At 33.9% G+C, this 12549-nt stretch overlaps 1 protein-coding gene across 3 annotated transcripts in view; it reads right to left on the bottom strand.

The window, feature by feature from the left end:
• The window catches only part of CSMD3 (CUB and Sushi multiple domains 3), a 1080105-nt gene that overhangs the window by 563823 nt on the left and 503733 nt on the right, over positions 1-12549 (bottom strand). For all 3 annotated transcript variants that reach the window (XM_060035246.1, XM_060035245.1, XM_060035244.1), the window contains one exon: positions 12305-12408. In XM_060035246.1, the coding sequence (XP_059891229.1) occupies positions 12305-12408 (104 nt within the window). The remainder of the gene's footprint in view (positions 1-12304; positions 12409-12549) is intronic.

The following is a 12549-nucleotide window of genomic DNA, read 5'->3' on the forward strand; positions in this document are numbered from 1 at the left end:
AACAATGTTAACACAGGCTCTGTGTTAGGTATTTTGGGAAATCCAAGATGAGTAGTAAACAATCTCTGCAATCGAGGAACTTAAAATGATTGTGAGTGTGTATGAGTGTGTGTGTGGGTGTGTGTGTGTGAGTGTAATGGAGGAGGGCAAGGAGGAGTGCAAGGCAGAAATAAGAGCAGTGAGAAGATATCAGATTGGCCAAAAAGTTCCTTTGTTTTTAAGTAAAAATAAAAGACACATTTTTCATTTTCACCAAGAAATTTATTGAAAATGCATTCATCATTTTGTTCCACTACCTTCTGACATTTTTCAGGCAATTTCATAATTCTATATTCCCAAAACATTTTTTTCTTTTTGAGCAAAGAACTGTTCCAGGTGCCTTTTATAGTCTTCCAGGGAATTGAAATTTTTTCCATTAACAGAATTTTGTAAAGACTGAAATATCAATAAATGTAAATCTGAAGGGGCAATGCCTGGTGAATACAGAAAATGAATCAGAACTTCCCAGTCAATCTGTAACAGTTTTTGCCTGGTGATCAAAGAAACATGCACAGTCTTGCATTAACCTGATGGAAGATTATGCGGTTCTGTTAACTAATTCTGGATGCTTTTCGTCAAGTGCTGCTTTCAGTTGGCCTAATTGGGAGCAGTACTTGTTGGAATTAATTGTTTCATTTTCCAGAAGGAGCTCATAATAGAGGACTCCCTTCCAATCTCACTATATACACAACATCACCTTCTTTGGATGAACACCGGCCTTTTGGTGTGGTTGGTGGTGGTTCATTTCACTTGCCCCGCGATCTCTCCCATTCCACATTATTGTACAGTAACCATTTTTCATTGCCCATCACAATTCGTTTCAAAAACGTAACGTTTTCATTACATTTAAGTAAAGAATCAGAGAATCACATGCGGAAATATGGTCAATAAGGTTTTTTTTCTCTTAATTATGTGGAACCCAAATATCAAAGTGATTAACATAACCAAGCTGGTGTAAATGATTTTCAACACTTGAGCTGGATATTTTGAGTATGTCAGCTATTTGGATATTTTGAGTATAGCATCTCCCGTGTGGTATAATGTTGACTGTTCTCAATTAATGTCTCGATTTCATCACCATCATCTTCAACTGGTCTACCCGACCATGGAGCATTGTCCAGCGAGAAATCTCCAGAAAGAAACTTTGCAAACCACTTTTGACACATTCGATCAGTCACAGCTCCTGCTACATACACTGCACAGATCTTTTTTTGCATTTCAGTTGTGTTTTTATCTTTCTTGAAATAATAAAGCATAATATGCCAAAATGTTGCTTTTTTTCTTCCATCTTAAATATTAAAATAGCTATACAAAAATTTTCCAATTTTGATAAGTTTTTTTTTTAAATACACACTGATATGACAGCTGTGACAATACAATCTAACAAAATGGTTTCGAATGAAGTTAAAGACAACTAAGTGCTACTAGAGCCATCTTAGGGAAAAAAACGAACAAAGGTTTTGGCCAACCCAATATTTTTTTTTTTTTTGATAACTTTCATATAGGGGTGAAAGATTATTCTGAATAGTCAATTTTTCTAAGTCCTTTTTATACTGTGGCCATCAATCTCTAACAATATTGCCTTGTTGCTATATTTAGTATATTCTCTTCTTTCATTAGCCCATGGGGTCGGTTGGTATTTAGATTTTCATTATTAACAGGGGAAGGTACAAGAGCAAATTTGAGAAGTTGTAAGTCCCTGGTTGTAAGAGCGTTTGCTCAAGGCAAATATCACATATAGCAGTCTTGTACCAAGGTGGCATTTTGAAAGAGTAAACTGTTGAAAAATTTTATAAAATAATATATCTTCAACAAAGTAGCTCTTTAAAACATATGCACCAATGAGCTGAGAGCAATAATAGTATATGAACATAAAAAACAGCTACCTTTTCTATAAATCTAGTATGAATATTATTTATTAAATATTAAAATAAAGAAAATATTTATTTAAAATATAGTAACACAAAGTAGAGTTTGCATGTGTGTGTGCGTGTGTATTTAAAATAAAAAGAAGAAATATAGATGAATGAAACAGGATAGAAAGCCCAGAGATAAACCCATGCACATATGGTCACCTTATTTTTGATAAAGGAGGCAAGAATATACAATGGAGAAAAGACAGTCTCTTCAATAAGTGGTGCTGGGAAAACTGGACAGCTACATGTAAAAGAAGGAAATTAGAACACTCCCTAACACCATACACAAAAATAAATTCAAAATGGATTAAAGACCTAAATGTAAGGCCAGACACTATAAACTCTTAGAGGAAAACATAGGCAGAACACTATATGACATAAATCACAGCAAGATCCTTTTTGACACACCTCCTAGAGAAATGTGAATAAAACCAAAAATAAAAAAATGGGACCTAATGAAACTTAAAAGCTTTTGCATACCAAAGGAAACCATAAATAAGATGAAAAGACAACCCTCAAAATGGGAGAAAATATTTGCAAATGAAGGAACTGACAAAGGAATAATCTCCAAAATTTACAAGCAGCTTATGCGGCTCAATACGAAAAAAACAAACAACCCAATCCAAACATGGGCAGAGACCGAAATAGACATTTCTCCAAAGAAGATATACAGATTGCCAACAAATACATGAAAGAATGCTCAACATCACTAATTATTAGAGAAATGAAAATCAAAACTACAATGAGGTATCACCTCACACCAGTCAGAATGGCCATCGTCAAAAAAATCTACAAACCATACATGCTGGAGAGGATGTGGAGAAAAGGGAACCCTCTTGCACTGTTGGTGGGAATGTAAATTGATACAGCCACTATGGAGAACTGTATAGAGGTTCCTCAAAAAAACTATGAATAGAACTACCATACGACCCAGCAATCCCACTATTGGTCATATACACTGACAAAACCATAATTCAAAGAGTCATGTACCACAATGTTCACTGCATCTCTATTTACAATAGCCAGGACATGGAAGCAACCTAAGTGTCCATCAACAGATGAATGGATAAAGAAGATGTGTCATATATATACAGTGGAATATTATTCAGCCATTAAAAAGAAATGAAATTGAATTATTTGTAGTGAGGTGGATAGACCTAGAGCCTGTCACACAGAGTGAAGTTAGAAAGAGAAAAACAAATACTGTATGCTAACACATATATATGGAATCTAAAAAAAAAAAAAAATGTTCTGAAGAACCTAGGGGCAGGACAGGAATAAAGATGCAGATGTAGAGAATGGACTTGAGGACACGGGGAGGGGGAAGGGTAAGCTGGGACGAAGTCAGAGAGTGGCATGGATTTATATATACTACAAATGTAAAATAGATAGCTAGTGGGAAGCAGCCTCATCGCACAGGGAGATCAGCTTGCACAGCACAGGGAGATCAGCTCAGTGTTTTGTAACCACCTAGAGGGGTGGGATAGGGAGGGTGGGAGGGAGATGCAAGAGGAAGGAGATATGGGCATATATGTATATGTATAGCTGATACACTTCATTATAAAGCAGAAACTAACACACAATTGTAAAGCAATTATATGCCAATAAAGGTGTTAAAAAATAAATAATTAAAATAAAATAAAAAGAAGAGTTCCCAGGGAACAGTGTTGTTAGCCGATACTAACATATATCTGAGAATGAGATTTTACATTATAAAATTTTTCAGGACAAATCAGAATTTGATAGTCATAGGATAGAACCATGTTTGGATATCTAAGACAACATTTTTTTTCACCTTCTGTAACACGTTTGTTCAAATAAAATGTTATCCAATATCAATGTATACTCATAAAATTTCCAGGACCATCTTGGAAAAGAAGAGTTTTCTTTCTATTTTTTATTTTACAAGGGTTCACTTAATTATTCTTTATAGTGTTACTGTGACTCCCTTAATGGAACAGCAAAGTGTGTGAGAGAAAATGTAGGAAAAGGAAAGAGAATCACATTTCTCATAGAATGCATTTTTAACTATTTCAGTTTGATGCCATACAGATGAGAAGGGTGGACAAGTAATCAACAACTCCTCCCTTCCTTATGCAACGAAATGAGGGTTGGAAGTGTATTCAATGCCTGTAATTGTACTATCATCACTGTTAGTTCTCTCAAATTTATTACATCCATTTTTACCATCAGGCGAATTTATATATAAGTGTGAAAATAGCACATGTAAAACAATCTGTGAGAAAAAACTTCTTTTAACAGTCTTTAAAAGATATTAACATGATTGTTCAAATCCATTATCTGAATTATTATCAACTGGTCAAGTTTATATTCTGATCTCTATTGACACTTGTCACTATACCACCATGAAGCTGCCATGAATGAAAAATCCTACCTCAAACTGGAGGAAATAAAAAAATGCCCTTCAAGTAAGTCCAGTGGAGAGAAAATTAACGAGCATGAGAGTGAGAAAGAAAAGGCCACAAATAAGCAATACAGTACGAGACAGCAAATGGCTGAAGCAATAAATCTTTGAATTGTGAATTTAAGTTTGCAGCTTAAATTCACATAATTTTAGGAATTTTCATCTGATAAAATTATATGGAGTACTTAGTACTGCACACGATGTCCAATTACAGTGTATTCTCTGTTACTTAATAAATTTATTGCTTATAACTGTGTCATGAGTATTTCTTCAGAACCAAAATTTCAAGGTAAAGAGATACGGCACACTGAGATTATTTATAAATTACTGAATTGCAAAACTGACATACTTTGTACTTAAGGGGAAGAAATTATAAGAATTATTTTTTAAAGCTTTTCATAATTCATTTTTGGAGGACTATTTTAGCTGTTGAACATGTTATGACCATATGGATACATTTTTTTATTGAAGAGAATAGGACAATTGATTTTAACTTTTAGAATCTAAATATTGAAGGAAAATTGGAAGCGAAAACACCATTTACTTCCAATGCTTAATTCAATCCTATGACCTAAATAGAATAGGCTGGGATGTTCCTTATCTGGTTAAATATTTTAAAAAATGAGGTATCCTGTGTTTATTAAACTAATCAGAACTTATAAACTTAAATATATAGGCTGAATTCATCCTCCTTTAAAATACTTTCAAATATGAGATTACACGGCTCTCTGTTAAATGAACATATTTTCTGTGTTTTACTATGTTTCTGACTTTCAGCTATTTAATATTTTAAAATAAATTTATTGAAAAGATAGTTTTAGTGCCGAAAGTTAGTCTCTGGCACATGGATCACACTTAAGAGAAAAGCAAAAAGGAACATGTAGATGAGTAAACAGTTTGCCAAATAAAATGCCTAAATGGAGACTAATTTTACCCATTAGAAGAACGTTATTTAAAATAAATTCCCTTCAACTGTTTTTTTGGGTTTTTTTTTTTATACGTTCTTGACCATTAACCATGCCATATGCAATACTGTTTCTAAACTTGGGCAAGAGAGGTCCCTTCCCTGATCCCTTCGTCTGACCATTCTGTAGCCCACCTCTTGCCCAGGGATGTGCCTGCTCACTTCACCTATGAGATCCTAGACTAATTTCCAGCCCACAATGTGGTAAGAACTGAAATTGGGAGTAAATCTTTCAAACTTCTAGAGTAACTTGAAAGAGTAATTCTGTCTGGTGAATTTCATAATAAAAAAACTTGGAATGTATTTATATGTGCTTTTATTTCATTTTCCTAGAAATTTTTTTTTCACTTTGTATAAGTATCATTTCAAGACGAATTAAAAATAAAAACAAATCTTCTATTTTATAGTTTGTTTAAAAACTACTGTTCCACAACTCATTGGTACCTGGTACCCTGGAATTTCCTGCTACCTGAACCTTCATAGGCCTCTTTTCCAGGTCCACATTCTCAGGGTCAGAACACATGACCCATATGTGCACTCTTAGACCCAGTGGGCAGTGTTTGCAGGGAGGTGTGGCAGCTTGAATGTGTAGGCTGGGAAGTCTACATGTATCGTGAAGGATGGAGCTGAGTTTGGGAATAGAGGGTGGCCAGGTGCAGGCTGGGGCTGGGACCACTTTCCTACACCTTCATGTCCCAACAAGAAAATCACACAAGTCCCAGAATTCTAAATTTAAACCTGTCCTTCTAGGTTGTTATGAAAGTGTATTTGTCAAGGTAGGAGGATGGAACATATTGTATTTAACAATATGTAGCTTAATTTATAACTTTTAATATTTAGACATTTGATATGTGAGATTCTGTCTGTATTCTTACTCTGAGCCTTGCAAATGTCCAGATGAGTGGGCCTGCTGTTGAGAAAGCTAAACTTATTAAAAAATATGTCTCAGGTACACTCAAATTTATATCAGCTTCTTTGGTAGATACAAATCCAGTGGGTTCTCTTATCACAGACTCTTAGAGTTCAGAGGAAACTTTGACCTAACTTCAAGTTTGTAAAATCTCTGTTAGCTAGTCAGACAGCTTTTATTCGAACACCTCTAGGAGATAGGTGCTACCTAGTTCTGTTGTAGTCACACTTACTCAAGGAAAAGAAAGTTATATTTTCAGAAATGTGTAATTGTGTTCTGAGGAAGAAAAGCAGGTTTAAGAAACACATTTCTGGTTACAGACAGACAAATATAAAAAAAATCACAGATTTTTCAAAATTAATACAACTTCTCAGAGTGAAGGAATTATAACAAGTAATGAAATAGAACTACTGTGTAAACTAGGGACAATATGATGACAGGAATGTGAGAAAAGGAAAATGTAATGTTTTTTTCTTCATTTATTCTACTAGCAGCAGAAGCTTAGTCTGTAAAATACAGCTATTTCCACTTGACTATTCATTCAGGTCATAAGACCTCTTTTCATTAACGTATTTGCTCTTTATCTGGTCTTATGTTGCCTACCTAACTTTGGGATCATCCTCAAAAAAAAAAAATCAATTGTGAACCTATTTCTTTCATTTAATTATCCAATACTTCTCATGTCATCTGCTACTTGATCCAATTCATACAACACAGGATTATAAAAATCACTTAAAAAATTTATTCACCCTGTCTCCCAAAATAAAAGGAAATAGAGACATTATCTGCACTTGATAAGAATTTTGAAAAGCACAGAAAATACACTAATAAAAATTTTACTAGATCTTTTTGAAGCAACTGAGGTCAAAATTCTTAAAAGAAGGTGTGCAGAAACTGAAGGACTGTGGCATGTTTACAAAGAGGTTCTTGTGATTAGCGAAGAGTTCATTTTTAAGAAAGTGTATGGCTATATTTAAAATATAAAGGGGTTTTCCTCTTAGTACTTAAAATTATATAGTAAATATCATTGCCTTAATTCTTCTTTGAGTTTTGCAAAAACATAATATGTATGATTATGATGTCTGCATATAAAATGTGTGTGTGTGTGTGTGTGTGTTTGGGTGTGTGTGTGTGTGTGCGTGTGTGTGTGTGTGTGTGCGCGCGCGCACTCATGCGCTCATCTCATAGTCTTCTGGTTATTTAAACATAATGTATTATCTTTCTTACTCTCTCTTAGCCCTCCCACACTCTCACTAAGGGACCAATTTAGATCCAATGATTGAACAGTCTAAAAAGTAATGGTCACAGAATAAAGCTTTAATTTTTATTTCCACTGGAGGTGAAGTACTCAATGTGAACTTTGAATATGATAGTATAGGGAAATCCATTTGGAAACTTGGTATTCTTTTGAAAATAATAATTAATAACCATTCTGTGTTATTAATACAATAATTTATTCTATGAAGAAAATATCAACAGGTATATCAGAATTCATTATTGTCTACATAATTTTTTAACATTAGAATAGATTAAATTATATGGTTCAAACATAATATTATTTTTTTCTTTTAGCATGTGGGACTGTACAGATTACTGTTTAATCCCAATAAATGTACTCTTTTATGCTTACCATTTCTAATGGTTGGGTATTTAAGATAATAATTTTGATATTTTCCTTCTGTGTCTTATTAGATTACTGTAAATTTGTATGTCTATAACCTTTCTGCTTGTAGTTTTGTGATATTAATTATCTCATAGATTCTTTAAGGCAGTGGTTAAAGGAGTATACAGCATCCCTGATCTGGGATATTAGTTGTACAAGATGACATCTATTATTTCATTAGATTCTGAAATGCTAAGTTTTATTTAGTGGTAGATATAGTAAAAAAGATGTTTAAGAAATATTCTTCAGTCAACTGACTAGCTATCCTGCCTTTCCCTGTCCATGCTTTGAAGAATCTAAACCTGAAATCTAGTCCTCTATCTTAAGCAGTAAAAAGGAAAATATGTTCCATCACATACATGTTTTACAGTCTCATTTTTGAAGTACATATAATGTGATCTATCAAATAAACATGTAGAAAGATAGGTCTCAGAATGTGTGAGGATAACTTACAAAATTTGCAATATTATCGTTAATGCCCAAGAAACTTCAACTTTTCTAAAGTGTCAGATAAAGGAACAAATATATGTATTATTTGGGAAATAATAAATAATAAATTTAAGGAATAAACCAAATTTTGTGTTGTATCATGTGTCACATGCCTATAGGCCCAGGCAGGCAATGCAAGGGTTCTTAGATGCTCAAGTGAAAAACGAGACAAGGTTGAAGGGCCATGAGAACCTATGGGCTCTCTAAAGAGGGCAGAAGAGAGTTCCAGCAAATTTTGCCATGTGATAATCCAGTCCTAGTGTTGCCAGTCTGTCGAAAGAAACAATAAATTCAGATTTTTTATATGTAATTTTCAATTATTTAAAACACTGTATAGTTGACCCTTGAATAACATGGGTTTGAACTGCACAGGTCCACTTATACATGGATTTTTTTTTCCAGTAAATACTACAGTACTACACAATCCATGGTTGGTTGAACCCATGTATGTGGAACTATGGATATGGAGGGCTGACTATGGGATTTGGGCATGTGCAGATTGTGATATATGTGACAGTTCCTGGAAACAATACCCCGTGGATACCAAGGGATGACTGCACTTCCCAAACAACAACCGAAAAACATACTTACTGATCATATTAGTTCTGTGGCTGTCAATTTCTAATACAATATTACAGTATAATGAAATCCAAACTATCAGGTACAAAACCACAAAGAAATCTAGGAGGAACTATATATAATTTCTGAAAGATATTAGTCTAGCGTGGTGAAATGTCTACCAGGTACATCATCCTGATAAAAATGCTGAGTATTTTTAGGGGGTTGGAGTTACAAATAATTTGAACAACATAAACAAATATACAGAACATGTAAAGCAATGGCTCTTTGTCCATCATTATCTTAGGAAGCACAAAGTGGAATTGTAGTAGGCTCAGAGATAAACAACAAAATTGTGGTTGATCAATGATATCCATGTAGTAGGTGGAGGAGAGAAGTTGAAGTTGAGGTCAAGAATGCATAAAGATAAGTAAGAAGAGAAGGGATTTTTTTTTCCTGAAAAGATAACAACTAAGATGGAATAGTATTGGGTCTACAATGTACACATAAGGTAAATCTTTGGTGTTATTACAGGATTCTGCAATAACAGTACTATGAGAACTTCTTGTAAAATTAAAAAGAAAAGGAAAGGAAAGAGGAGGAGAGGTTTGGAGGCCAGCAGGGATTACAAGTGCAGCCCCTCAGGACTGTATATATTTGCAAACTTTAAAAGCTTCTGCCTGAGGGTCTGGCATCCAATCAGCCTGAAACTAGGTGATCACTGAATTCCTTTCTTTGGAACACTGACAAGTCTTGGCACATGCTGAACAGCAGGGGGAAATCAGGAATAAATAAGGCAGTATATACAACCAAAAAGATTTAAGAGACAACAAAGATCTAGAGCAGGGTTGAATGAGAAGGATCATCACCTACACAAAGTCACTACTTCAAGACTGATAGAGGTAGCAGTTTTGCCTAATATATAGAAACAGACACAGAGAATTAGGCAAAATGAGGTGACAAAATATGCTCCAAACAAAAGAAAAAACAAAACATCAGAAAAAAAAAACCTTAATGATATGAAGATAAGTAATTTATCTGGTAAAGAATTCAAAATGATGGTCATAAAAGTGCTCACTGAACTCAGGAGAAGAATGGATGAACACAGTGAGAACTTCAACAAAGAGTTAAAAAAATATAAGAAAGAATCAATCACAGCTAAAGAATGAAATAACATGAGTAACATAAATTAAATGAAAAATACACTAAAGGGAATCAATAGCAGATAAGATGATACAGAAGAAGGATTAGCAATCTGGAAGACAGGGTAATGGAAATCACCCAATCAGAACAAAAAGGGGAAAAAAATTAAATATGGATAGCTTAAGGACAACATCAAGCACAAGAATATTTGCTTTATAGGGATCCCAGAAGTAGAAGAAAGAGAGAATGGGGAACAAATGTATTTGAAGAAATACTGGCTGAAAACTTCCCTATCCTAGAAAGGAAACAGACATCCAGATCCAGGAAGCACAGAGAGTCCCAAACAAGATGACTCCAAAGAGACCTACAAAGAGACACATTATAGGTAAAATGTCAAAAATTAAAGAGAGAGTACTAAAAGCAGTAAGAGGAAACCAACTAGTTAATATAATGGAAGCAATTTTTTCAGCAGAAACTTTGCAGACCAGAATGGAGCAGCATGATATATTCAAAGTGCTGAAACAAAATAAAACAAACAAACAAACAAAAATTTACAACCAAGAATATTGTATCCAGCAAGGTTATCATTCAGAATTGAAAGTGAGATAAAGAGTTTCCCAGACAAGCAAAATCTAAAGGATTTCACCACCACTAAACTGGCCCTGCAAGAAATGTTAAAGGGACTTCTATAAGTTGAAATGAAATGGCACTAATTAATAAGAAAACACATGAAACTAAAATTCTCACTGGAAAAGGCAAATATATAGTAATGGTAGTGGATCAATCACTTATAAAACCTGTGTGAAGGTTAAATGACGAAAGTTAAAAAAAAAAACCTATACAATAATTAGAGAAGACACAAAATAAAAAGATGTAAAACATGATGTAAAAGACATAAAATGTGGAATCAGGGAATAAAAATGTAGTATTTGTAGAATGCATTTGAACTTAAGTGACTATTAACATAAAATAAACTTTTCCATATATAAATAGTTATATATGAACCTTATGGTAACTACAAACCAAAAGCCTATAATAGATACAGAGAAAATAAAGACAAAAAAATCCAAACATGATACTAAAGAAAATCATTAAACAATCATCAAACAAACAAAAAAACCCAAGACCCATCTATATGCTGCTTATAAGAGACTCACTTCAGATCTAAACACACACAGACCAAAATTGAAGGAATGAAAAAAAATGTTTCATGCAAACAAAAATAAAAAGAAAGCTGGGGTAGCAGTACTTACATAAGATAAAATATACTTTAAAATAAAGACTGTAACAAAAGACAAAGAGCATCACATAATGTTAAAGGGATCAATCCAACAAGAGGATATAGCATCTGTAAATATCTATGCACCCAACGTAGGACCACCTAAATATATAAAGCAAACATTAATAGACATAATGGGAGGGGTCCAGAAATCTACATTTTAAAAAGTGCACCAGGTAATTGTGATGCAAAAGACCCCATTTTTGAGAAACACCTCACTGATAAAGCCTGTATTGCAAACCAACAGTTATGAAAGGAATACTGAGAGAAAGCATATCATAACCTTTTGAGGTTCATCACAGAAAAAAAATATATACATGCCCTGGACATTTCTTCTTGCCACTACCAGAGGTAGATTATTGGAATGGATAGCCAAGGATTTGGCGGTAAGTTCCTAACATTTCCCGTTTCTCAATTTATGTTCATTCTTTTTGTTCACGTTAAGAACCTTTTCAGTATATTAGCTCAACTCTGAGAGCTGTTCATTGCTAACTACTTCACGTCAAACCACTGATAAACTCTCAACTACAGATCTTGATGACCAGGTCTTTATTATTGTCTCTGGGATCAATTTCATGATTGTTTTTTCCAGTCTATTCTAAAACTCTGTGAGGGCAAAGGTATTTTCCAAAATAAGGCCAATCAGCCACTCTGCAATTTCACCCTAGGCCTCTTTTGCCAATGAGTTCCTTTCTGGAAATGGATTCTTAAGTAACTGTGTTTGGATCAAGTACCTTAAGCACCACTGAAGAAAGACTAATAAATATACTATTTGCAGGTTGATGATCATAACTAAGGTAGTATGCTTCTTCTGTTGGTGATAGTAGGAAGAATCAATGAAAGAAAAAACAGTAAAATTTCATACAATTTTATAAAGACCTAATAGGCTAAGTCAAGAAAGAAACATTGAGAACTTACACTTGGAGCACTGTCCTTGGGTCTCCAACTTCGCTCCCGTCACCAATTGTCAAGGTGTCATAGCCAATTTCCAGATCGAATTCTTCAAAATTTATCTGGATAACCTAGCAATAAACAGAAACAAACATCTCAAGTATATTTCATTATATAATAAAAGCAAACAAAAATGCACTGTGGACATACTATATATCTATAGATCTATAATTATCTGTATAAGAATTTCAAACTATGGCAGGAGATCATGT

The sequence above is a fragment of the Delphinus delphis genome, chromosome 17 (assembly GCF_949987515.2).
Source record: "Delphinus delphis chromosome 17, mDelDel1.2, whole genome shotgun sequence".
Lineage (NCBI taxonomy): Eukaryota > Metazoa > Chordata > Mammalia > Artiodactyla > Delphinidae > Delphinus > Delphinus delphis.